The sequence below is a fragment of the Clarias gariepinus genome, chromosome 14 (genome assembly GCF_024256425.1).
Source record: "Clarias gariepinus isolate MV-2021 ecotype Netherlands chromosome 14, CGAR_prim_01v2, whole genome shotgun sequence".
NCBI classification, from domain to species: Eukaryota; Metazoa; Chordata; class Actinopteri; order Siluriformes; family Clariidae; genus Clarias; species Clarias gariepinus.
Window position 1 is genome coordinate 20,075,418 of NC_071113.1, and position 27,973 is coordinate 20,103,390.

General features: G+C 37.3%; 1 protein-coding gene across 1 annotated transcript in view; it reads right to left on the reverse strand.

Annotated features, from left to right (window-relative positions):
• Positions 1 to 27,973, reverse strand: part of LOC128541304 (cadherin-18) — a 130,739-nt gene that overhangs the window by 87,510 nt on the left and 15,256 nt on the right. Inside the window, exon 3 of the mRNA XM_053511656.1 lies at positions 12,282 to 12,576. Coding sequence (XP_053367631.1) covers positions 12,282 to 12,576 — 295 coding nt within the window. The remainder of the gene's footprint in view (positions 1 to 12,281; positions 12,577 to 27,973) is intronic.

The window sequence follows — 27,973 nt, forward strand, 5'->3', positions numbered from 1 at the left end:
TTGTATTTTTCTCAACATTGTTATTAGTGCTTAAAAATGCTCTAATATGATTTTTCAAAAGTGCAAAGTGAATGCTCTATGTACTGACAACCCCATTAGATGTAAAAATGCCAAAACTGACTCCACATTTAATGTACATTAAATTATATTTTTTATAAGGGCATCTCCGAAAATAGTAACCCAGGATGATAAAAAAAAAATCCACGCTTAACAAACATGAGCTTTTACAATTCCTTATGACAATTAATGATTTTCTATATGCAAGTCTAACATTAATACACACTCTCTTGAATGTCTAGCAGCAATAATAGATAGATAAATAGACAGATAGATAATACCAAAGGTAAATTAGATTATAGCCACCTAAGTGACCATACACTTATAGTACATTTTAATATATAAGAAATATATAATTTATTTTTTAAAATATTTTTTTATTCAGAAAAATGCAGCACCACTATTTACTTAAAATTGTTTCCAGGCCAGTCTCCTGGCGCCAATGTAGCGGATGCTGTGATGTACAATCCCGCGGCCAATGCAACCTTAAAATTTGGACATGTTAGATGGGCTTTCCCTACACATTTTTGCAGGGTAGCTATAATAACAAAGCTTATCGATGAGAAAAGTTGCATAAACTGACCCCTTTGAAACAGAGTAACATCTTTTACCCAACCACTGGATAACATTTAAAAAATGAAAACCGTGTGGCCAGCTAAATCATATTAATCACTGCAGTAATTATCCAGTTCAGCCCTTGTTAAATCCAGGTACTAAAGAAAAAGAAAGAAAATCTACAATTATATATGTGGATAATAGGAAAATAATGTATGAATTAATGAAGTTGTAAAAATTAAAACTAATTACTAACTAAAAGACATCTACTGTGGTGAGGGTGTTCAATGGCAGGTTCAGTTGGGTGCCAATGATTATTTGCAAGGCTTTTCTTTCGGATCCTGTTGAGCTGCCATATCAGATGCTGATAGAGCTGTTCAGGATGTTCGCAAATGTGCTGATAAAAGCTTTCTTGTGTCTGGGAAGACAGATTTTCTTCCTTTAGTCTTCTCAGGAAATAAAGACTTTTAACTAGAAGTGAAGTGTTATGGTGCCAGCACAGATCCATGAACACTTTCCATTGATGTACAGTAGATTGGAGTGTATTGACTTATTTCAAATTTCTGAAAAAAAAAAAAAACCTGCAAATAGGTGACACATCCCCTCCCTGAAGGCAGCCTCCTCATTATTGGTGATGTGACCTACCCCCATGGTACTGTATGGTTTGCATACTTAATGATTATGTTAAAGTTATACAGAGGCACACAGTAATAGGCAAACAGAGAGTACAGCAATAGACTCAACACAAACCTATGGGATGCCTGTCACGAATGGGTGGTATGGGCTGTGTGTTACCACACACTCGTGCTCCTACGAGCGGCATACCACACATTTGCGCTCCTACGAGCGGCATACCACACATTTGCGCTTCTACGAGCGACACCCACACACTCACGCTCCTACGAGCGACACTTACTCACACTCACTTAGAGCTTACACAGGCTTAGAGCTTACACAGGCGTAGAGACTGGAGTAAGGACCGGAGAGACACTACCACCCAGGGAAGACACTAGAGACAGGGGAAACACGTAAAAGCCTAGAGATAAGGAAGACACTAGAGACTAACAACTGGGGAAACACTAACAACAGACTACACAGGACTTACACAGAACAAAAGGCTAACTAACAAATACACTTAACTAACAACATAGATAACATAACCTTACAGAGCCCATCCCAGAACAAAACAAAACTAAAACAAAACAAAACAAAACCAAACAAAAGAATGCCCACTAGACATCATTAATGCTCAACTCAGTTTCCCAGAACTAACAGCTTTTTATAACAACTCTAATGAGCTACCCCGGTTCAGGTGAGCTTCGTCATCACCTGACCGAGAAGCCTTCTGGGAAACTGAATATACCAACAAAACTGCACAAATCAAAAATAATCATGCACACAGTGCCCTCTAGGGGCAGTCCCTTACAATGCCAGTCTTGAATATGAGGGTAGAGGACATATGATTGCAGGTGACTATGGTCTGTCAGTTATAATGCCAAAAATCCAGCCACAAATGGAAGTTGGTGATCAGCATAGTGGGTATGATTGTGTTCAAAGCAGGGCTACAATCCGAAAAATCAAAGAGCGATGCACCAGTTCCGAAAACGTAAAAAAAAAAAACTGTAAACGAAAAGGGAAGTGCAAGGACAAACCGGGAAATCAAAAAAGCGAGGCAAATCCAAATTTGGGACCAATGGGAAAGAAAATGTAAGAGAATTGAGGCAAAACACACAGAATGATCCAGCACTGAAGCAACACACAATGCTGGTGTGTATGTGTGGTACACACAGCATTCATGGTAGGCCTGCTTCGAGGTGATACAAGATTAGTTTCTCAAAGCACATCATTATAATAGGGGAAAGTGCAACTGGACAAAAGTTGTTCAAGCATGCTGCAAGTCTAAACCTCTGTCAAGTACTATGGTCACTATGGTCTGCAGCATGCAGTGCTCAGTGTGAAGGGTAAAAACCATGACAAAGCTCATGTCATGATGCTGCTCTTGAGGTGTGTTTAACTAGAATAACCAGACATGTGTTAAGATGTGTGGCATCAGTCCCCACAAATGCAAGGCTGCACCAGAGAGGAATGACATGCATTTTAAAGCTGGGAGGTGCGATGACTACAGAGGCCAAAGGGAGGGGTTATGTACTTAGCTAAGCCAATGTGACATCTTGGACACAAGTAGAGTATGTGGGGGTAGTGTGGTGTAGGCAAAGACTAAAGCAAGCATAATGTTCTCATAAATAGGGTGTGTAGCAATCGTATCATCATTATAGCATGTGTGTTGTCAGCACAATATCATCAATACCGGGCAATGGTGCCTCCATGTCATTTCTCAAAGCCAGCAAGTGGATGTCTTTGAAGCAATATAAGCATGATGTCATAAGGGTTTCAGGTGTTTCAGGTTTCTTGGGAACAGATGGGCAAGGCTTTGTGCAGAAGCATTACTGTGGCTTTTTGCAAAGCTGATCTTAGCTGTCAGGAAGGAGCACTTTTGACTTGTCCCTGGAACACTGTGCTGTCTACATCACACTGGAGCTACAACACTCACTCTGACTAACTGAGCTTTACTCTTAGGTTAATAGCATTTAAGAAAAAGTCCAGTAAATAGTGTTAAATCACAATATAACAAAACACAATATACAAAACAGACAAGAAGGTCCAGGTGATCTATAAAAATGGGCTATGGTCACAGTGCAGGAAAAAGTGGCCTTATAAATCTTAATATTATTTTTTTTTTACGTGACATGTATTTGACAGTATTTCGAACAGATCATTTTCGTATTCTGATCTGTATGCCCACACTTTTCATTTTAAATATTTATGACAAATACAAATTTTAATCAAATTATATAAAATTACTTATAAAATGTAATGCAACAGCACTACAGTGATACCTGCCCCTCCTGCCACCAAAATCCTCCATCTTTCCTAGTGCAAAATTGTCATGTGTTATATTGATGTAAATATCATTTGAATTCTGATTCGACTATTTAGACGTGGGTTGCATTGACAAAACATCAGATATGTATCTGATTTAGGAACCACATATGGAAGAGGCCCAAACAAGAAAAAAAATATCTTATATCTTGTACTAGAGGACTCCATGTAGTTTGGCTTGTTCAAAATGTCATGAAAAAATATATATCAGCAGAAATTATCAAAATTGTGCCGGTTTAGCTGGCAGTGTGTACACAGCCATAAAGTCTAAGGCAGGTAAATAGCTATGAACAATTAGGACACATGAAGGAGATTTCCAAAAGACAGACGTGGGAAGAGAGAGCACAAAAAAATAGTCTTTAGCATGCAGTGCTCCGTGTGAAGGGTCAAAACCATGATAATAGACATATGTGGCTTATTTAGGAAGTAACCTTAAAACACAAATGTGATATGCATTCATGGACATTACAAAGCAGTTTTAAATGTATTTATTTTTTTAAGTATTTTGTTTTAGTATTATGTGTGTATACATGTGTAAGTATGTGTAATATTTGAAAGTAAAAAAAAAAATAGTGTTGAGATTAAAGATTGAAGCCATCAACCTCTACTACAAAAAAGTCCAAAGGAGCGGTATCCCAGTGATAAAGGACAAAAACACAGTGCGTTATTTTCTCCTTTCTGCATTTACAGCCTTCTTCAATTTCTTTAATTGTACAACCCTCTCCAACAAACAGCTTGTCGATAATGATTGATTGGGTGTAAGTTCTTGCAGCTAAAGGAGCAAACAAGCAAGAAAGATTTAGCTGTACGATTAAACCTAAAATTTAATAAACCTAAATATTTTTTTCATAAAAATGCATTTTTGCTTGTAGATTGATTTGTAGATTGATGTTTGTATATAATTTTTTTTTCTTTACTTATTTTATAATAAGTAAATTATATCATGGAGTATGTGTCTATTTGACACATTTCAGGGTCTTGTGCTGCAATATCCTGTCGTGTCAAATTTCAAATTAATAAAATAATTGAAAAAACAATCAATCAATCAATCAATCAAACAATAAGGTTTTTCCAGGTTTCACACACACACACACACACACACACAAAATAAAATCTAAGATCGATTAAGAAAAACAAAACAGCTGGTTATTCTTCGCTCATTTCTGTAATGTTTTATTAAAAGAACACCAACTGGTGACTGTGGTTTTATATAAACCCTATGCTCTCTATAAGTAATTGCCAGGGCTGATTGTATATTAATGGTTCTGTATCTACAGATAATGTTGCCTAGAAACCAGCTAATGTGCTATTGATGTCCTTCAATTTTTTATCATCACCCACAACTACATCCTCACTCTTTCTAATTAAAACAGCATTGAGGACCTGCTGGAAAAAAAACAAAAACAAAACAGCAATTGGCTGACCTGCTGATAAGGAACTTATAATGAATAATCACTTATCTTTATCTGAACAACTTCAAGCTCTATACATTACATGCTTTGCTAGTAATGCTGTAGGGAAGGGGTCAGGTCACAGCGAGACAAGCTAAAGCTTTTAAATACCATGTTTTCTTCTATTTTTTTCTTTTCCTTTAGTTTTTCTTAATTATATTACATTAATTAAATTAACCTTGAAGAAATAACACCACATTATCTTTAAGATGAAAAAGAAATGGAAAATAATATGAAATATTCAAAAGTCAACATTGATTTTTTTTAAAAAAATTTTACCTAGGGAGGTCAGGCTTATTTTAGACCCTTCTTGTCAATTTAATAATAACACTTTGTTTAACAGCTTTGTTTCAGTAATAAACACGTCTGATGTGTTGCAGAATGCTATCTCTTTCCCATTCTTTTTCCACAGTTGTTTCTCACCTTTTACTAAATGTTATGTTGTGTACTGTATGGTGATAGAAAGCGGGAATTCAATCCTACTATAGGCTAATGTCATGTCCGTCAGGGCAATTTTGCGTTCCTTGGTATAATAATAATAATAATAATAATAATAATAATTATAATAACATTAATTAAAAAAAAAAATCATTCAGTTAAGGAAACTTAGGTTCACAGTGAGTGGTTAGCTGATAGCATTAAACCATAGCTGCTATTTTGCTGGCTGTATCACAGCTTGCTCAACAATCCTTGGTCTTACTACATGATTTATTGACCTTACCAAAATGCCACAGTGAATTGAGATATACTGTAAATCAAAGATTTATATTCACAGCCTATTTCACACAGAAAATACCCTATAAAAATGGTAGTAAGACCCCTTCAATATTGCACTTTACTACGTGTTCTTCAAGAAAAAAAAAGCTGTAGCAGTGCGGGAGATAAACCTGTTTAACAACAATTCAATGTCATATTTTCGTAAAATCCGTAAAAGGCGGTAAAATAAAGTGTCATGAAAGAGGTTCCTTGTTAAAAATTTCAGTTTACCGACATCCTACACAGTAACCCTCCTTTCCGCTCCTTCTCTCTTATCTTACATAGCCATGATTATTTTTAAAGGTAAAGTGCAGGTTAATTCTTTTTTATTTTTTTACCGTATATTTTATGTACGAGCATGTTATTCACAAGTTCTGATGCGTATCTGTCTTGTTAGACTTGGTTACTCACGACTCGGATGTCCGTGGAATTCTTTGTCTCTTGTTTTATTTTCAACATCAAAGTTCAACAGTTCTTATAGTTTCTTGCATAAATTTACTGTGGATTATAACAACTTTGCTGTATCTTGTAGCTTACGGTCTTAAATTACGGTTACAACAACCTATTTGCTGTATCTTTTAGATTACGGTCAAAAGCTTGTGTTCTCCACAACGTCCGTATCTTAACTCAATTTTACCGTGCTCAATAGTCATGCAACTATGGAATGACGTCACAGATGGAATGATGTCACAGAACAACTTACGATTATCATACTAAATGCTTCACTAATAAACTCTAAATAAACACAACAATAGAATCGTAAAAATGAAATATGGCTCTTACATTTCCAGCCCCTAATAACAGGCAGGAAGACTAAAGCAATAGAGCCATGTAGTTTTACCATTCACATTAATTATCACTTTAAACCTTCTAAATGTATATTACTTGCCTTAGAGTGTTCATATCTTTGCGTACCAAAGAAAAAAGTAATAACGAGTTATGACATAGTTAACAGTCCATTTCACATATGAGGCGCAACTTGTCAATGGGTCTTTCCAGTGTATTGGTCTTAGTTTTAACCAGCACACGTCTCACAAGTCCTTTTTGTCAGTGAACACTTTTGTGATTCGTCCGACGACCCATGAATTTCTTGAAGAAGACTCATCAATTATTAGAACTACATCTCCAATCAAAAGGTTTTTTCTCACTTGAAACCATATTTAATGCTCCTGAAGCAAGGGCAAATATTCACGCAGCATCGCTTCCAAAATAGGTCAGCAAGGTACTGAATTTGCTTCCACTTGCGACATGCATAAATGTCCTCTTTTTTGAAAAGTCCAGGAGCTGGTTTGGCTGTCTTTTCATCAACAGCAGGTGGTTGGGTGTCAGGGGTTCCAAAACTGTGGGGATCGTCCGTAACAGTGGTGAGGGGTCGGTCATTCATTATTGCTTCCATCTCACACAAGAATGTATGCAAGCTCTCATCAGTTAGTGTTTGTTCTTTCAGTACAGATCGCAGGATCTTTCTGACTGATCTTATCTGCCTTTCCCATATTCCACCGAAATGAGACCCAGAAGGTGGGTTGAATATCCATTGTATCCCCTTTTGCATGAGAACGCCTTCAATTTTTGACTGATTCCACTGTTGGATAGCTTTACGCAATTCAATCTCAGCACCTATAAAGTTTGTTCCATTGTCACTTCTCATGACTGACACCTGGCCTCTTCTGCACACAAAGCGTCGAATGGCATTCAAACAGGAGTCTGTGTCCAGTGACTGCGCAACTTCAATATGCACAGCTCTTGTTGTCAGACAAGTAAACAATACGCCATACCTTTTAACATTACTTTTACCTTGTTTGACATCGAAGGGTCCGAAATAGTCAACTCCAACGTTAGTGAATGGTGGGTGATCTGGTATTATTCTGTCACGTGGCAGTTCTGACAATCTTTGCTTCCCATAGTATAACGCAACTGCTTGATCATGGCTCGAAACAGTTTATAAGTACCGTGTTGGCTGCCTCAGCAGATGCATTGCTACGGTTTTCTTCTGCTGTTTTCCTAAGGGCAAAGTTAGCAACACTCGGAGATGATTTTGCACCAAACAGATGAACGACCATCTTGTACTCGACCAAATCTTGACTTACATCTCCATTCGGCCACTATAGGAAGCGCAGCAAATCTGTGTCTTTTTTCGGAACTCCCACCTAATAATACATGGCTTCCACATCTGCCATCATGGCAACTTCCTCTTGTCTAAAGCGTGTAAGCACTCCAATGAGTGAATTTGTCATGTCTGGTCCCTGTAAGAGCTCGCTATTCAATGATATTCCTTGGTAGCTGGCAGCACAGTCAAAGACCACCCTTAGCTTTTTCTTCTGAGGATGATATACACCATGGTGAGGTATATACCACAGTTGACCATCTTGTCGACTTAGGTGTGGTGTAGGGACCTTAACTGCACGAGCTTTTTTAAACATGTCGTTCATGAAGTTTGCATACTTCTCGTGGAAGGTTATTTTGGAATTTTCTTTTGATATTCAGTGCGTGCTGCATGGATGCACTTCCGGTGTTGGGCATTTGAATAGCTGCTTTATTAAATAGAAGACCTGTATAGAAGTGGTTATCGGTAAACTGCAGTGAGTTGGACACAGTCTAAAAACTAATAATCCTCTTGTGATACTCGGCCTTATCATCACAATTCCGTTCAGGAAAGTCATGGTTATACTGCTGTATCAGCATTTGTTCCACACTTTCAATGGAAATTCTGTTGGCTGTAGCACTCGCCTGCTCGTTGTCATACATGCTTTCATCGAGGTCCATTTATAGTCCATCCAAGAGCAGTCTTTACTGCATATGGCCCTTTGTGCCTGCTGTTAATTACTTGCCATGGTTCTAGAAGCCTTATACTCTTTGTTGCCTATGAGAATTTCAACTCGAGCATCAATCTGAGGCAATTTTACTTCACTGAGGTATGGCCATTTATCAATGTCGTGCTGTTGTGGAATGTTTTCCACGGAGACTGGGATGCTCTTTTAGGTAAACACTTTGGAAAGTTCAACAAAGGTGTTTTCTTCCAGACCACTAACCTCCAAGTCAGTGAGCACATAGCTTTCTACTTGTTTTTTCGAGTTCATGGTGCTTAACATTATATCAACTTTTCTGCCTTGAATATTTTCTGCCTTGCTAGTGACTTCGTGCAGAAAGTAGCAGAACTACCTGGATCCATAAAGGCATACATTTTACTGTCTTGTCACTTTTTTTTTTCTTTACCTGAGCTGTGTCTTGTGCAGCTAAGTGTAGCATGCGAGGATGTTTCTTCGAGCACGACTGACATGTGATTCTTCCTGTGCAGTCTTTGCTTAAATGTCCTTTTACTAAACATCCAAAGCAAAATCCATTCTTTCTCAAGAAGTCCAATTTGTCTTTATATGTCTTAGTGTTGAACTGGTGGCATTCTTCTAAGGTATGACTTTTCTCACAGAATGCACAAGTTTAGTAAAAGTGATAACTCACTGATAACTAATGCACCATTACTCTTTGCTGTAGTCAAGTCATTTTCACCAACCTGTTTTACGCCGGTTGCAAAGCTGCTACCTCTTTTTTCTTCTGTTTTTAGCTTGGATCTTTGAAAGGATTTGTTACAGTGTTTATCACTAGTCAAAACATTCAGGTCTCCAAAGAGTGGGTCTGACAATACCTTTGCTTGTCGATCAACGAATTCAACCAACTGCACAAACTTGGCTCTTTCCCGACAGCGCTTCTCGTATCTTTCATGCAATTTGTAGGGCAGTTTTGAAATAATAGTCCTCATGTTGGTAGGATTATCTAACTCATCCATGTATTCAGTGTCTTTCATAACATTGCGGCAAGTTACCAAAAACAGGGTGAAAGCGCTTAATGCCATTTGATGCCTTTTGCATTAGCGCTGTTGCAATTTTTAGTTCATTTCCAAACATGTTGTGTAACAGTTTCTTTGCTTCTGCATAACCACGACTATCTGGCATATGCTGGCAGCACTTTACAAGATCTCTAGGCTCTCCTCTAGTGTACTGCTCAAGAAAGTATAGCTTATCAGCATCACTATCAGCTCTAGATTCAACAACATGTTTAAACGCCTTCATAAAAGACCTGAAGTGTGTCTCCATAAAACAAAGGAACATCGCGCTGAGGTAAGGAAAATTACCTTTGACTCTTTACAAGCATTTCTGTAATATCTGTTTGACGTTGCATCACACTCTGAAGCTTTAATGTATCAGTATTATGGAGTGAATATTCGTTGTCTTGGGTAGGCCATTCCTTTGAAGTACTTGTCATTTTAGGTCTGACACTTATGGGTACACTTGAACGGGCTGCCTGGCAATGTGATGGCAGTCTGAGATATTCCGATGACGCACTGTGCTTTTAATATTTATTGTATTCCGATTTGGGAACATGTGCACCACTCGGTTCGATGACCACACTCTGTCTTGCGGGACTTTGTCGTTCTTCACCACCCTGATACACTTTTATTTCAGCATTAACCATTAAAAGCTCTGTTTCGGTTTTCAGCCTTAATTGTGCCTTTAATTGTGCTTCGTTAGCCTTTAGTTGTGGCTTTAATTGTGCTTCCTCCATTTCTAACGCCTGCCGTTGGTCTAAGGTTGCTGCTTCAGCCAACAAGACTGCTCTGTTAGCTTCTGCCTTTTTTAGCCGAGCTGAGGATGCTGTAGATATTAAAGACCTTTTGGATGCCGCCGTCGCTATGCTTCCGTACTTGTTAGAAGCGAGCGTCTTAGACGACACAATTGATGGGCTTTCCAGTGGTGGAACTTCGTCATTGACTGTGTGAGGCATCACAAAGCAGCTCCTAACTTACACGATCCACGACTCCAACTTTTCCGTGAATTCTGTGCAGCACAGCAATTTTAACTTATACCAGTTTGCAGATCATATTCGCATTCGTCTTCGTTTAGGCACAATTGCACGTCTCTATTGCTTTCAACAAAGTCTTCTAGCAGCCCTTTGTAGTCCGTATAGTACTTAGTTTCAACATCAAGCACGTTGTAGGCATTGTACATGAGCAACTCTATTTCGTCGGATAATGCAATCAATTGACTTCTTTTGATTCTCTGGCGTTCTTCATTTTGTGAAGCTTGTCTGCAGAACCTTTGTCGACGAGCGCCATCAAACGCTCAGATTCGGTAATAGCAGCGTTGACTTCGCCGTCTGCCATAGTGAGTTTTAAAGCAGGCAAATCCTTACTTTCGGTTTCAGTTGCTTGTCAACAGTCACTGCGTGTTTTTTCAAGAATTCACATGCAGGTAAGGTGCGCTTTTAAGTCACTTGGCTTGAACGACGAAGCAAGCCTTTGACTTTACATGTACGAGCATGTTATTCACAAGTGCTGACGCGTATCTGTCTTGTTAGACCTGGTTACTCACGACTCGGACGTCCGTGGAATTCTTTGTCTCTTGTTTTATTTTTAACATCAAAGTTCAACAGTTCTTAAAGTTTCTTGCATAAATCGCATGATAACAACTTTGCTGTATCTTGTGGCTTACGGTCTTAAATTACGGTTACAACAACCTACTTGCTGTATCTTTTAGATTACGGTCAAAAGCTTGTGTTCCCCACAACGTCCGTATCTTAACTCAATTTTACCATGCTCAATAGTCATGCAACTATGGAATGACGTCACAGATGGAATGATGTCACAGAACAACTTATGATTATCATACTAAATGCTTAACTAATAAACTTTAAATAAACAACAATAAAATACGAGGGCTTTGGATTACTAGCACACTTCCATAACCAATTATGCTTACAATCCAAGGTCTGTATAGTTAAAAGTTACATTTGGGGTGCTGGAGTAGGAATTAAAAAATCTGGCAGATGGGGAAATGCAACTTGAATAATCTAAGTGCAGAAGATGGCTTATGTTGTTTGTTCCAAAACTGGGTAGAACGGAAAAGCAAAGGACAAAAGCAAGGATTGATGGAATCACATGAGTGAAATGGACATTTGAGGAGCTTTTTATGGGAGCTCTCTCTTATTATATTAAAATCTCAGTAACTCTTTACCGTCTTTCTTTCCCCGCTTCCTTAACCAAAGGACACAGGATAGTGCTACATTAAGTGCTCTGTAAATTTTTTTGTACTCCTTGGAAATATTGGTCTACCACAGAAAATAAAGGCACCATATAAAATAACTTATTTTTAAAATCTAGGAGGGCACAGATAAGAAAATGGACTGGGATGGAAGACAAAGTAAATACAGAACAAAACTATATACAGTATATTTTAAACCCATTCCTTCCATTTCCATTTTAAACAAAATTTTTTAAGCAAACTTACACGGAATAAGTACTGAGTACGGAATAATTTCACGGAATACATGTACTGTGTATGACTGTGTAGGTGACAAATAAAATTTAATTTGAATTTGGAATAAACGTAGGTATTTATACACCCCTATTGCCGAGCAAGAAATGTTCATGGAAAGGAATGTCCTATAAAACCCTGTTAATCTGTGTATTTGCAATTCACTTTAGATTTACGGAATTTTGGGAGAAAAAAGCAATAATTAAAATGTCCTCACCGACTTCTGACCTCTCAGGGACAGATGTGATGAAAGTGCCATCAGGAAATTTGGGTGCGTTGTCATTGATGTCTTGCACTTTGATAATAAATTCAGACTCTGGTTCCAAGGGTTTGTCTGTGTTCACATCAATGGCCCGAGCATGGAGAACATAATGGGACTTTTTCTCCCGGTCCAGACTCTTGGTGGCATGAATATCTCCTGTTATCTCATTGATTATGAAGATAGTTCCTGCTCCTTCCCCACTTAAGATATATCTGACAGAACCATCACCTTTATCTGAATTTGAATGAAGCTGAGAGGAGAGAATTAAAAAGAGGAAACAGTTAACACGGTATTGGTATGTTAAGTTACATATAATATGTAGTTGTCTACTTTTTAAATGTTACAGGATCTGTGATATGAGATGCTTATTCTTAATCCATATTTATACAGTACATCTTGTGAAAAAACTGAAGATTTTGTGATGTCTTGAGGGATTAGTGTTTCACATTCTGAAGGGTAAACTTTACTTTTTATATGCCAAGAATGGGGGGAAAAAAATATTTGAGTCGTTAAATCATTTGAGACCAACTTTGGTTCAGTTTCTCAAAATATACAGGAAAGGGCAAACAGAGGAAAAGAGCGGAAGACAAGTGTGTAAAAGTGGAAATATCAGTCCTGTTTCCTTTACTAATTAATAACTAGAGAATTATCCCCTGCTCCCTTGCCAATAGACATAAGCAGTAGCTGAGCTGCAGTACTGTATCACATCTGTACATCAGAAAATGTTTAACAAAAATAAATAATAAATAAATAGCTGCTTACACTACAACTAGTTGTGCTGTCTTAAAACTTTCATTTCTCTGTTCAATTACTGGTTTCCAAAACAAAATTACTTTTTTCACAGATATGTAGTACTGCTAAGTGCAGAAGAAGGGGATTGAGAATCAGATATAATTTCATCTTCATAGGGCCTCAAGTTTTCCTCCCAACCATGCAGGATTCACTCAATTATTTGGTAAAGATATTCACATTATTCAAACAATTAAGTGTGCTGATTCTTGGCTGAGATAAAAAGCAATACATAGCTCCTGGTCCCCCTTTCAACCTTGAATTTTACCATGTAGGACTAAGCTATAATACATGCATGTTTTACTTTTTTGACAGATTAAAGTTTTAGGATAATTTATACCACAGCAGTGTTGAAAAAATCAATTAAATTAATAAGGAATGTTCTCTTAAAGCATGTCATCCAAATCAGTGATTGTAAGGTTTATATTATGCACTTATTTGAATACACTTGAATACTGTATATACACTGCATATAAAATAAAACACTTTTCCATTTATTGATTTTTTTTTGTGATGTAAATGTAAATCCCTGTCCCTATTAATTATATAAATTAATTTTTGTAATTAATTATTCACACATTCTTGGCTTCAGGGATTTACTTACATTTACGCATTTGGCAGACGCTCTTATCCAGAGCGACTTACTTTTTTTTTTTATCTCGTTACACATCTAAGCAGTTGAGGGTTAAGGGCCTTGCTCAAGGGCCCAACAGTGGCAACTTGGTGGTTGTGGGGTTTGAACCTGGGATCTTCCGAACCGTAGTCCAATGCCTTAATTTTAAATAGTTACAAAACATTGAAATTGAAACAATTCATTCAAACCAGCCAAATACAGAAATTCTGAATATGTCAGGAATACATTTATCACACAAATAGAAAAATGAAAATTATTGTCTGTTATTTTGTTGTGTGGAATGCACACCAAAGGTCGTCCTAATCCAAGCAGCCTTGCAGAGATCACTAATTAAAAAATGCAGGGGCTGATTAAGCCTACTGAGCAAATCTCTTTCCAAAAGTGAACTGTTCTTTCCTTTTGGTAAACACAGCACTCAGACTAAAAGTCAGTAATTAAGAAAAGGGTCAGACCTCGGCCAAATCACAAGCTGTAAGTTTGGGGTCATAAAATGTTTCTTTAATAGTTTAATGTTGACACAACATGAAAAATTAGTTGAAGAGCAATGAGTTTATGAAAAAGAAACATTCTGAAAGTAAATCTGAAACAAAAACCTAATTTCCACTGATTTAGAGGATGTGCATAAACAGTGATTTTACTGAATATCTGTGTAGCATTCGACACTTAAAACTACAGTTGTACCTTCAAGTTTACAATTTTGACAAATCAAAATGCAACTATGCAGGTCTTATTTACTATTTGTTCTTCACAATATTCTATACTTAAATCAGCAGAATTTTCATTATCATATCTGTGTCATTTATTTATCTATAATAAACACTTTAACTTGTGTATAAAAACTAGCGATGCTCTGTGTGGTTGGTACAACCAATTTATAAATCATATCGCAGGTTTAGTATTGGGTAGAATGGCTGTATTTGTTGCAGTAAGGCTGAACAAGCCTTGCATCCTCAATCCTATTCAATGTAGTCTCCAATTCCACTCATGGCCTTCCTTGTCGCTGAAAGCACATAAATTTCACTTAACCTAAAGTCATGGTCCTAATTTGGCCACTGACTTGCTCAGGCTCAGGCTAATATATCACACTATCCTAACTACAGATCCCAAGTGCTAAGCCAATTCTCCTGCTAATGCCTGGAAATAAAAGTGTCATCGAGTCAATGGGGCCAGTACTAACCCACCATAACACGGGGTTGGTGTCTGGTAAAGCATTTAGTCACCTTTTAATAATGACAACATGGTTGTTGGGCTGAGCTTTCACAGCTTGATACACGTATACAGTATCTTAAACATGCATTTCTTGAAACATAATGATGTATATCTTTTGGCAAATAACTAATAAGGACATTAAGAGATTTAAATATTTGTATTTAAACAATATCTGCTTTAGGATCAGCATTTCAATTTTTTTTATTTTAATTAAAAAAGCAATGTTAATGTCTAATAACCACTAACAATTAACCGAATTTACATTGAACATTGTTTCAAATCTTTCTGGGAACATTAGATAGCATTAAAAAGCATTTTATAGCATTTAGACCACAACTTTCAGTCTTTCTTTAGGTAGGTAAAAAAAATGGCACAAGTATCAAGAAAAGGCATGGAATAAAATATTATTAAGTGAACTGTATGATTATATGCCTGTATGATTAAATGTAAAGTTACTGACAGCTGCATTTTTAGGGCCCGTATTTATGGAGCGTTTCAGAATAGGAAAACTTCAGAGGTGTCCTAACTGGTTAGGAGTATTAAGGAAATGGTGTTTAAGAAGAAACATAACACTGAGTGACACAGAGCTCATAAAAGGCACATTAGGATAAAAATTGACTACTTTTTTTGTAACATTGCATGCGGTATGCAACTGGTTATCTAACTAACATGACGTATACTGTCGTCTGCTTTTGCACTCATATGATGTGAAGATGCAGCTTTAAAACAGTGACACGGCCGACAGTGTCACATTATCGAAAATAATAAATCAAACCTTGCTTTTACAGCACCACAGATCATGTGCAGATTCACACATTTCTCCACCACACAGCATGAAATCAATGAAAAACAAGGTTTTGGGCATCATCCACACATTATAATAATAACATTTGTATGTAGTGTATTTGTAAGTGACACAGTTTTTTTAGATTCTCTGTTATGAGCAGCACTTCATCAATTCATTAACACAGCGTATACCCATTTTCCAACTTCTCAGGGGTACAGGTGCCAACCTGACATATGGCACTGATGCTTTCGAAAAATGCCGTCCACTCCCTTTGTATCTTTAGTGGTAAGAATAGGGCAGAATTTTGCTTTAATTATTTCTTTACATTTTACGAAATCCTCCGCAAGCAAAATGCTCTCATCCTCTTTCTAGTTTTGTTTTACTTTTCAAAATAATTTTGAGCAGATTATGACAGTCCTACACAGCTCTATTATAGCTTAAACAGTTGTGATTTATTTATTTATATTTATTTATGTTGTAATATGTTAGGTCAATCTGTCTTGTTTTTGCTAGCCAACTAACTAGGCCTCTTAGTTAGCTAGTTTAGTTTTTCTGGTAATTTATGTTGTGAAACGTTGTTCTGTTTTACTGTGTACTAACTGTATATGGTTGAGAATAACGTCACGCAGCCAAATTACAATAGCTTTCACACAACTGCTGGTGATTTCATTTTGCTTTTCCACCATTAAAAACTACAAAAATCTGTACTACAACATCCACAATTATTTCTAAAACTCTCAGGGGATATGTTCACATTTCCAGCCTGAAATGACTAAATTCTAATTTCTCGCCCCAATTTGACACAGATCAGATTTTTTTAAAGCTGTCTATACGCACAAATCTAGGGCTGTGAGATTAATATTAACTAAGCGTTAGAAAAACACAGTTTCATGCAGTGAACAAGCTGTTGTTTTAAAAAAAACACAGGAGGATTAAAAACTAAAGCAGCATGGATCTGAGCGCAACACGGCACTGGACCGATTAAAAAATATATATATACTAAAGTCCTTTCAGTGTGAGTGAAAGAAGAGAGGAGTAAACATATTTGTTCTGATATGTCAATTAGATCCGAAGTTATAATAATTTTTAAAATGTGTAAATTATTCTCCTGCCAGAATTTGGGAATGGCTTTGCAAAAATGCAGAACTAAAAATGTGCCTAATATGCATATTATTATTATTATTATTATTATTATTATTATTATTATGAATAGTGCCTAATATGCATATTATTATTATTAATATTATTATTGGTCACAGAAACAACTAAAAACAATGAGAAAAAAAACATGTTGATATGTGCTATTTGTTTGCTTATGCAACCCTTTTTTAATTATTATTATTATTTATTTTATTTTTTTACATTTTTTTATTATGTTTGTATAGATGGTTAAAACTGAATTAAATTCAGTTCATCATATTCCCTAGGTTGTTCTGAAAAAAGAAATTTCAATCTGTACAGCACAATCCTGAATCCTGTATTTATAAGTCCATATAACTTCTCAACAACAGTTCTTTACAGAAATGCTTTGCTTTAGCAGCAAAGTATGTAGTTCTATGTGCAGAAGCATAGGCTTTGTAGCTGTCTAGGTTAAGGTAGCAGTTGTTGGGGTTTGCTGGCACAGTGTCAGCAAAGGCGCACACGCGTGTGCAGAACAGGTGAGACCAGTGGCTCCGAACAGAAGGTTCATATTAGCAGTGCCTAATATGCATCACCGTCATTCACTCCACACACAAGTTAAGGCGAACCAGTCACCGTCAAGGAAAAGGCGCTGGGTTAAAGGAAAGGAAAAGTTCCCTGTGCCCAGTTGGGTGAAGCCGCACCAATGGATGGCTGGCCAGGGCCAGCTGGGCTCTTCAGTAAATGGAGGAGTTAAGTCACACTAAAGCCTGCACAGACAAAAGCCAGGACAAACCACTCGGCAATTCTAAAACTGCCAACAAGAACACTTCTGCACATGAGTGTCATGTAAGCGGGGCAAAACCCTGCGCCCTGGGGATGGCAAAAAGGTGAGCTTGCAATGCTGATTAGCTTAAGCACACTACGCATGCTACACTGTTATGCACAAGTCAGGGCTTGGTAGGCACATTAAACTGTTATGCACCAGTCAGGACGTTGTTGGTGTACCAGCTTACTTACGTCCCTCTTCCTATCTTAGCCCTTTCATTTGTGTTACCTTTATATCCGCCTGAGCTCAGTGTCCAAAAGCAAGAGGACAAGCACCGCCCTCACACCTGCTTAAGCTTCGCCGCTGGGACCTGTGTGCCGCTGTAAGCACTGACAACCCACCTCATGGAGGCCATGGCATAAACGCGGCTAGATGCGACGCACTGCACCTGTTTAAACTTGGGGTGCCAAGGTGGGCGGACTGCCAATCTACGTGCTAGAGCTTCTGCCACCAGGGCAGTTGAACAAGACACCGTTGATTGACCTGCACAAACCGTATGCTACATGGAAAAAAGAGCGAAATACCTTATAAGCATCCCTCTAAAACTACCCTTTTCCTGTAAGACCTTGCATTGTGTTTGTGTGTCTGTGGTGCCACCCGAGTCAAAGATCTTACAGAGTGTACAAGTCATTTAGTGATGTAATGGCCTATACTAACAGGCATAAAAACAACCAAGGGTCGATGCAAAAAAAAAAAAAAGCTTAATGGTGTTCAACTTGCAAATGAGAGGTAAAAGAGTGTGATCCTATGCTGCTTTATCTTGCAACCACTGTAAAATAAATTTGTATATAAATATAATATATCTTTTACTTTTTTTTTTTGCTCCACATATTTGTTCCTGACATCTGTGGCCTGGTACTACCAGTAAAATCATGTCAAGCAGTAAACTAACAACAAAAATGTCCATAAGAGTGATTTGAGTAATGTGAAAAAATACTAAATAAATAAATATAAAATGAATTATTGAATGAACAAACAAACAAGCAAATTGCCCCTTTTTTAAAGGCTGCTTTAGTGTTATGGTTGTTTAGCATTTTGTGTAATGTTAGAGGTCACTTAGTTACGATTCAGTTACTTGTCTCTTTTTTTCACATATCCAAGTTAGAAAATCTGGGGTCAGAGCTCAGGGTCAGCCAGGATACAGGGTCCCTGGAGTTGACTTGCTCAAGGACTCAACAGGGGCAGCTTGGCAGTGCTGGAACTTGAACCCCCAACCCTCCAGTCAATAACCCAGAGACATAATTATTTGAGCCAAGTGCCTATTTTAATTCCCCATTTTAGGCCTGATACTATATGCACTACAGCTTTGAAAATATATAAAGAAGTCTTAACATACAAATACATTATAGGTAATTCACTTTATACTGTAAGTATATTATGCTCGGACCTGTTAGAATAATTTTAGGGGATTGTTTGAACAACCTTTGGACTAAAACAGAATCTCTAAACAAATGATAAAGGATCCAAAGTACAAATAAAATGTCGATCCCTTAAACAACAGATAAAAAAAAATCAGTAAGCCACATGCCTTGACATCCCTTTTCCTATGACCCTGAATCTGACGGCGCATTTTATCTTGCTATAAATTATCTTTCATCAAAAGGTGATCTTTTACTAGTGATCTTCTGGCATGAAAGATTAAAATAATTACATTGCAATCCAGTACTTTTCTGTATGTATGTATATATGTATGTATGTATGTACACTCACCTAAAGGATTATTAGGAACACCATACTAATACGGTGTTGCAGCTGATGGAGATTTGTGGGATGCACATCCAGGGCACGAAGCTCCTGTTCCACCACATCCCAAAGATGCTCTATTGGGTTGAGATCTGGTGACTGTGGGGGCCATTTTAGTACAGTGAAGTCATTGTCATGTTCAAGAAACCAATTTGAAATGATTTGAGCTTTGTGACATGTTCATTATCCTGCTGAAAGTAGCCATCAGAGGATGGGTACATGGTGGTCATAAAAGGATGAACATGGTCCAAAACAGTGCTCAGGTAGCCCGTGGCATTTAAACGATGCCCAATTGGCACTAAGGGGCCTAAAGTGTGCCAAGAAAACATCCCCCACACCATTACACCGCCACCAGCCTGCACAGTGGTAACAAGGCATAATGGATTCATGTTCTCATTCTGTTTACGCCAAATTCTGACTCTACCATTTGAATGTCTCAACAGAAGTCGAGACTCATCAGACCAGGCAACATTTTTCCAGTCTTCAACTGTCCAATTTTGGTGGGGTTGTGCAAATTGTAGCCTTTTTTTCCTATTTGTAGTGGAGATGAGTGGTACCCGGTAGGGTCTTCTGCTGTTGTAGCCCATCCGCCTCACGGTTGTGCGTGTTGTGGCTTCACAAATGCTTTGCTGCATACCTCGGTTGTAACGAGTGGGTATTTCAGTCAAAGTTGCTCTTCTATCAGCTTGAATCAATCGGCCCATTCTCCTCTGACCTCTAGCATCAAAACAGCATTTTTGCCCACAGGACTGTCGCATACTGGATGTTTTTCCCTTTTCACACCATTCTTTGTAAACCCTAGAAATGGTTGTCCGTAAAAATCCCAGTAACTGAGCAGATTGGGAAATACTCAGACCAGCCCGTCTGGCACAAACAACCATGCCACGCTTAAAATTGCTTAAATCATCTTTTTTTTCCATTCTGACATTCAGTTTGGAGTTCAGGAGATTGTCTTGACCAGGACCACACACCTAAATGCATTAAAGCAACTGCCATGTGATTGATTAGTTAATTGCATTAATGAGAAATTAACCAAAGTTTACCTAATAATCCTTTAGGTGAGTGTACATATGTATGTATGTATGTATGTATGTATGTATGTATGTTTATTTATTTATTTATTGGGATCATTCCTTTCATGACAAAAACACAAATAACAACATACTGTATTTTGTGTTTAAACCAATGAATACTGTCAAATGCTTTTAATGTACAGTGACTACAAGCATTAGTCAGCACAGAAAAATGTGAGATACAGTGAAATGTCAGCAGAGAGACAAGTGCTCACTGAGATAAAGGTGAGGGAATTTGTTATTCAGCAGCTCTACACAACACAGCAAGTGAAGGTATATTCTAATTGTTAGATACTAAATTTGCCTTGTAAAATAAGAAACAAAATAAAAGCTCAAAGATTACTGATGGATTTATGTGGACTATGGATGTGTAGCTGTTACAGAGTTCAAACCTAACTTCTTTCTAAAATGCAGTTATGTTCACATGGCAATGACCACCACATGATTATGCTTGTATGTTTCCTGTTCTAGTCCTGGTTTAGTCACAGTTGCTTAGTGGTTAGCACTGTTGCCTTGCAACTCCAGGGACTGGGTTCAATTCCCACTTTGGGATCTGAGTGCAGGACGGTTGCATGTTCTCTGTGAGCGTAGTAAATTTCCTCTCACAGTCCAAAACCATGCAGATTAGACTAATTAGTACATAGTGTGTAAATTAGAGCATGAGTGTGGGTAAGTTTGGGTGCCCTAGAATGAACCCTGCCTCAAAAGTCTCCTGGGATAGCTTCCAGGCCCCATGCTACCATACATACAGGACGATGAGTGAGTAAGAGTTAGTGTTCTAGTCCTGTCTCAATCCTTTCTTGTAATTGATTTTTTGCTACATTGTGCTCGCTTTTTTTGCCACGTTGATTAATTTTTGTTAATTTTTGTGTTTTATTTTACATTGCAGCATTAAATCTGAGCCTAGTTTCTGTTCTGTTCCTCTATCCTGTTTTATGGATTACCTGTCACTAGGCTTGCCTCTATGTTCTGACCTTTGCTATGGACTTCAATTACAATCATTGGCTTAACCCAAATAAAAGCACTCTTGACTTTATGCATGGTCCCGTCATGCTCTATGTAACACGTTGCCTGTGCTTTCACATTAATTCATCTGAAATATCTGACACAGATGGAACAACTACAGAGACAAGGGATTACAAAAAGGATTTTCCTTGCCAGTGTATTCATATTGGTAAAGCAGAGATAACAGCTTGTCTTGACTTAGTGTATTCAGTCATTTAATAGCATCTGAGGAGACTAGAAAATGCCACAGCCCTATTGCAATCATTCATCCTTCTAATGAATACACCTGCACCATAATTTCAGTCCCAGTCATTATTTTTTTTTTAATCCTCTGCATGATTTGGACATTTTGTTCTTCCAAAATGGCAAAAGCAGTCAACATACTAATTTTAAAGATTTGCTATGTGCATAATTTATTAGATAAATATAGAATAATGTCTTATGGTATTTTTTAGTGGTCAAATTTGGTAAATTTGACCTGCTAACCTACGCACTTCAAAGAGGAATTTCATTAGCATATATCATGATGAAGCAGTATTTTATAAATGTGGACACCTTGATAAAAAAATTAATAAAAAAATTTAAGTAATATTCTAATTTTCTGAGATTCTGAAGTTTGGATTTTTATTACAGTAGCTGTAAGCCATAATCATTGAAATGAAAACAAATTTTACTTGAAATATATCAGTTGGTAAAATTAATCTATATAATATATGAGTGATTCTATTCACTTTTTGAATAGAATTATGAAATAAATCAACTTTTCAATGATTACACATTTTGTCAAATTTTTCATCAGCAGTCTGTTTTTAATATTTCTGATCATTAATTTGACTTGTTTTGGCATTGTTTAATATTTGTAACACAAAGAAAAGAAAAAAAAATAGGCAGTCAGTGGGGCTCTGCATGGAGCAGGTAGAAAGCTTTCCTGTGTTTAGATATATGAATACATTTGCTTTCTTTAATACAGTGAACATGAGAAAACAACACCTACATTTATGCTGGGTGCTCTATATCCAGCATTCTTTTTTCATTTAATCAAGGAGCATTTTGCATCCTGCTAATTTTTTCTCTATCCCATAACAGCAGTGCTTGTAATTAAACAAGGAAGTTAGACTGCAATATAGATTAGGGATTTCTTGCATGCATGTGTGTCTGATATAATCCCTCATAATGAGCTGTTTGTTTTTTTAATAACCTGTTTTTACCATAGATTAGTGAATTTGTGTTGGCGTAATTTGTTTTTGAACCATGCTGTGTGGGATGAAGGTGAAGGTGGATTGTGGGTTGTGGAGTGGGAGAGCATCTTGACTTGACGATGACACAGTCACTAATGCAACAAATCAGTGCACTTCAAAGCCAGGTGGCAGGCAGCTAAGATTACGGCATGGAAAGTAATTATTGTTTCATGCAATTATAGGCCTGATAAGATTCCATTATTCAAGAATGCAATTCAATCAACGCTGTCCTAATAGAGCACTTTTAGGACAACGGGCACAATGTCACAGCGATGCTATGCACTCTTTCAAGAACGAAACTGCTTCATTTATCAGCAAACAGATTGATATACTTGTGACATATAGACACTTACTATTAGATTATTATACTTACTAAAAACATTTGTGTGGATGCAAGTTTTTAACTGTGCCCATACCTAACTGTCCTCTCTCCTTCTATTCTGCTCTTTCCTCTTCTCTCTTTTCTCCTCTCTCTCTTTCTCTCTACCTGTCTCTTTGTCGAGCTATACATGTCGCTCCTGAGCTGTCAGTGATCCAGACCCCCTCTGCCTCCTGAAGCTGTCTGACTTGTCCTGGTGTCCTGCTTCTGGTTGGAGATCTCGTCGCATGGATGCCCTGTGTGGTCTGCCTGGGATGCATGTGGTGACTAGGGACGGTTCCACTTTTCCACGAAGGTGGTCCTGCCCTTGGCTGATGCAGACAGCTGTTCTTTGAGGACTTGTGACTTTAGTCGCTCGATAGTTCAGGACTGGAGTTTCCTACAGTCTACCTGAACCTCCAATAATGAACTGGACTAAATTTTAACCTAAACACATCTTTTGTTATACTGAACTTCCAGTCTCACACAGTATAAAAAATATCATTAAAAAGTTAATTTATTTCAGTACTAAAAAAAAGTGAAACTCATATTGTAGAGGTTAATTAAACAGAATGATACATTTCAAGTTATTTATTTAAAAAAAATAACACAGAAGTGTTGGACTACTAAAAAGTATGAAAATGCTGCACTCAATTTTTTGGTCTGGACTCCCTTTGCATGAATTATTGCAGCAATGTAGCGTAGCATGGAGGCGATTAGCCTGTAGCACTGCTGGAGGCCAAGGTTGCTCTGATAGCGGCCTTTAGCTGTTCTGCGTTATTGGGTTTGGTATCTCACATCTTCTACTTTACAATACCGCATACATTCTCTATAGGGGTTTAGGTCGGGCGAGTTTGCTGGCCATTCAGAGATACCATGGTCCCAGCATGTGTGCAGGTGCCAAGTTCCTGTTGGAAAATGAAATCAGCATCTTCATAAAGCTGGTCAGCAAGAGAAGGATGCAGTGCTCTAAAACTTTCTGGTAGACGGCTACGCTGACTTTGGACCTGATAAAACATAGTGGAAAATGAACTTGCTCACCAAACCGCCACTAACTGTGTAAACTTTACATTGGACCTCATGCAACTTGGATTATGTGCCTCTCCTCTCTTTCTCCAGACTCTGGGACCATGATTCCCAAATGAAATGCTAATTTTACTTTCATCTAAAATGGAACTTTGGCCCAATAGTTTAGTCTTTTTGTCCTTAGCCCAGGTATGATTCCTCTGATGTTGTCTCTGGTTCAAGGGTGGCTCGACAGTTGTAGCCCATATCAGGAATATGTCATGTGCATGCATGGTGGCTCTTGAAGCACTGGCTCCAGTTGCAGTCCACTCCTTGTGAATCTCCCCAAATTCTTGAATGGGCTTTGTTTCATAATCCTCTTAAGTTTACAGTTAACAGTGCTGCTTGTGCAAATTTGTTTTAAAACATTTTTTACTTCCATTTAAACAGTTCATTAATGTGCTTGTATACAGCACTTTATTAGCCAGCATGTCAAGTCAGCAGTCCCCATGATTGTGTAGCCTACTGAACCAGACTGAGAGACCATTTAAAGGCTCAGGAAACCTTTGCAAGTGTTTTGATTAGAGTGCGACACCATAAGTTTCCAATAGTGAATTTTATCACAATATTTTCCGAGATACTGAATTTTGGATTTTCATTAGCTATACCATAAAAAATAAAAGAATAAACACTTGAAACTAAAGGATCCTTAAAACATTGTCACACCAAATTCTGGCTTTGTTTCATTAATTCCTGTTTACTGGGTTTTATATTTTTTTTTATAGTTTTAAGAAATCCTTGTTCTACACCTATAATTTGAAAGTGACCCTTTAAAAATCGATGGCTAAGTTGTTGCCAACTTGCAGAAGAGATGCATTTGAAGTCATGTGTGTACACAGTCATTCCTAAACACCACTTGCACATTACAGGTAATTATTGCCTCCACATCTATATTGTAGCTATTATCTCCTGTAAAGTCCTGAAATCACTCCAAGCCATTTTATCATGTTTAGCCCTTTAAAGATTTTTTGGGGATGCCAGCGTTTCAGGCATGAGGAAGGCAGTCCGATCACCTCTGCATATTTGTCACACATAAATGATTTAGATTATCAAACTAATTTTAATATTATACAAGGATAATCAGACTAAATAGAAAATGCAGTTTATAAATGATGCTGATTTATTTTACAGTATTAACGGGAAAAAGGCTTTGCAAACCTACATGGAAAGTAATTACTTCCTTGCTAAATCATGTATAAACTATATGCGGATGGGACTAGTTTTCCAAACGAAGTTTGAGTTAGAATTTTTTTTTAGATGTCGTCTGTCATTTCATGTACGCATTCGGACGGGACTAACATCCCTGTGTTTATTACGGAAGTAGGAGTGTCTGTGTTTTACATGTGGGCGCTGCACAAGATCACATGTCTACGTCTACAACCATTATTGGTGCACAAACTTGAATACCGGCGCACTAGAGATAGTACGGTAGTTCATGTTGACCAAAACACAAAAGAAAACATAGACATTCGCATTCGGACGGGATTAGATTTCTCAGAGGACCTCAGAGTTTGCTGAAAAACAGTAGGTAATTTGCTCTGGAATTTTTACAGAGGTCGATTCGGATGGGATTAAAATCACAAAGTACGTCTGTGAAACAGAAATTTCTCTAACGACCCCCTGTAAAACTAGTCCCGTCCGAATCGGGCTGATTATGTGATTATGACTAATCACATTTTTTGCTAAGCAGAGTTAAATTTCACTTGCCACAACCAGGCCTGATTACTGCCAGACATGTTGAATCTAGAAATCATTTAAATAGAATCTGTCTGACAAAGTAAAGCACACTAAAAGACCTTTAAAATGAAACAGCATGCCACAATCTAAAGAAATTTAAAAACAGTTAGAAACTAAGTAATTGACATGTATCATTCTGAAAAGGGTTATAAATATTTATATACTGTGCCCACGACGTTGTTTGCGTAAAATTTTATTGCACACTCATAAGCTTGTTTTAGAAAATGTACAACGGCATCTGTTTAATTTTGAAATTAATTTTTTTATATTACCATGAAGCGATGTACTGTAAGAACCTGTAACAAAAGCCTTTTTGTTAACTCAAGCTAAGCCATTAAAATTCATTTAGTAGTTTTTACGTGACTCATGCAGTCACAATCTTTTTTCCTTGGTCGATCAAGAGGCTGGCATATGGTAAGAGGCACTGTCTATAGGCCTTCTGACAAAGCACCCCACCACAGCAATAGCTGATAAAGAGCTGAAACGTTCTTGTGACCTGGCCATACATAACGCATTATGTTCTTAACCCAATTTTACTAGTTTCAGCAATCCCCTTAGTTGTTTTCTTTGCTTGGTGCAGGTCAAAATTCTTACCTTTCTGAGTAAGCATTTCACTGCATATCGTACTGTGTATGACTGTGTATGTGACAAATAAAGTTTGAATTAATCTTGATAGAGTAACATCTTTGCCAGGATATGTCCTCTGACATGGCTATTTAAGAAATAAGAAGCTACTTATTGGATCGGTTAGTGTTAAATAACTTGTTGCCAGTTGCATATTAATTACCGGAGTAAATATCCAATAGAACATACAGTCATATTCAAAATGTTTTTTTGTGTTATATACATAATAATAATAATCTTATCCTAGCAAGTGTTAGAATTAGACAGTTACATCCTCAGACAACATTTGTTTTACTGTGCCATTATTTACAGATTGTACTCAGAATAATGGTTTTACTACTGTGTCTCCAGCGGCGACAGCAATAAAAGTATGTGTTTGCTGGCTTTACCGCTAAGTGCCGCTATAACTATTGAATATGGACTTTATATAGTTTATTCTCTCAAGAATAAATGAGCCGCAGCTCACATGGTAGCAGATAAATTCAAGTAACACTAAACGAATTCATAATCACATAAATAAAATTACAGTACAAATTTAAAACTTAAAATTTTAATTCCATGTAGGCGCTTCTTTATGGAGTGATATCCCGAACAATATTCAAAAGGAACTGCAAATTACATTTGCAATTGTGTTTCCCATATGTGGACACACAAAGTGTGCCATAATCCAAATGCAATTGCAAACTTTGCATTACCGTTTGCTTTTTCGCTTTCCTGAACGCACACTGACTGCCAAATTTCAAATGAAAAAGGAAAATCAATTTGCATTTGCACTTCCCAAGTCATGAGCCTGTCATATTTAAATAACAAAATCAATTACCGCGTTTGCTTTTTCACTTTCTTTGCATTGCGCATTAAGCCAGCCAAAATTCAAACGCAATTGCTAATCCATTTGCAATTGCATTTCGAACATGTTACACGGAAACCTGTCAATTAGCGTCAGGGGCGGGTCTATACTGTGGGGCGTGATTGTATGGGGAGTGACGTCACTCGCAGTTGCCGACCAAGAGGGGAAAATTTAAGCAAATTTCTTTTTATTAATGTTGAGTCTTGATATACGAGTACCAAGCATCATCGAGTATCATATAGCATGCACCTCAGCTAAATCACAGGGATAAAAGTGAAAAACAATCTTCTGACTAAACTTCATTCAGGCCAAGCCATATTCCTTTAACAAACTCTTTATTTAAATAGTCGATATTTATTTATTATTTACTATTTATTTAATAGTTCTTAAGAATCAGCTAGAATTCCCCCTGACAGTCTGTAGATGTTTTGTAAATACGATGGATTTCCAAATCAATTTTACTGTAAATTACCATAATACCTAATATTTTCATTTTATTTGTATTTATTAAGTAAGAATAGATACAGTATTTGGACCTGTTCAAACGGACTGAATTAACATTAATTCCATGCACAAACAATTAATATAAG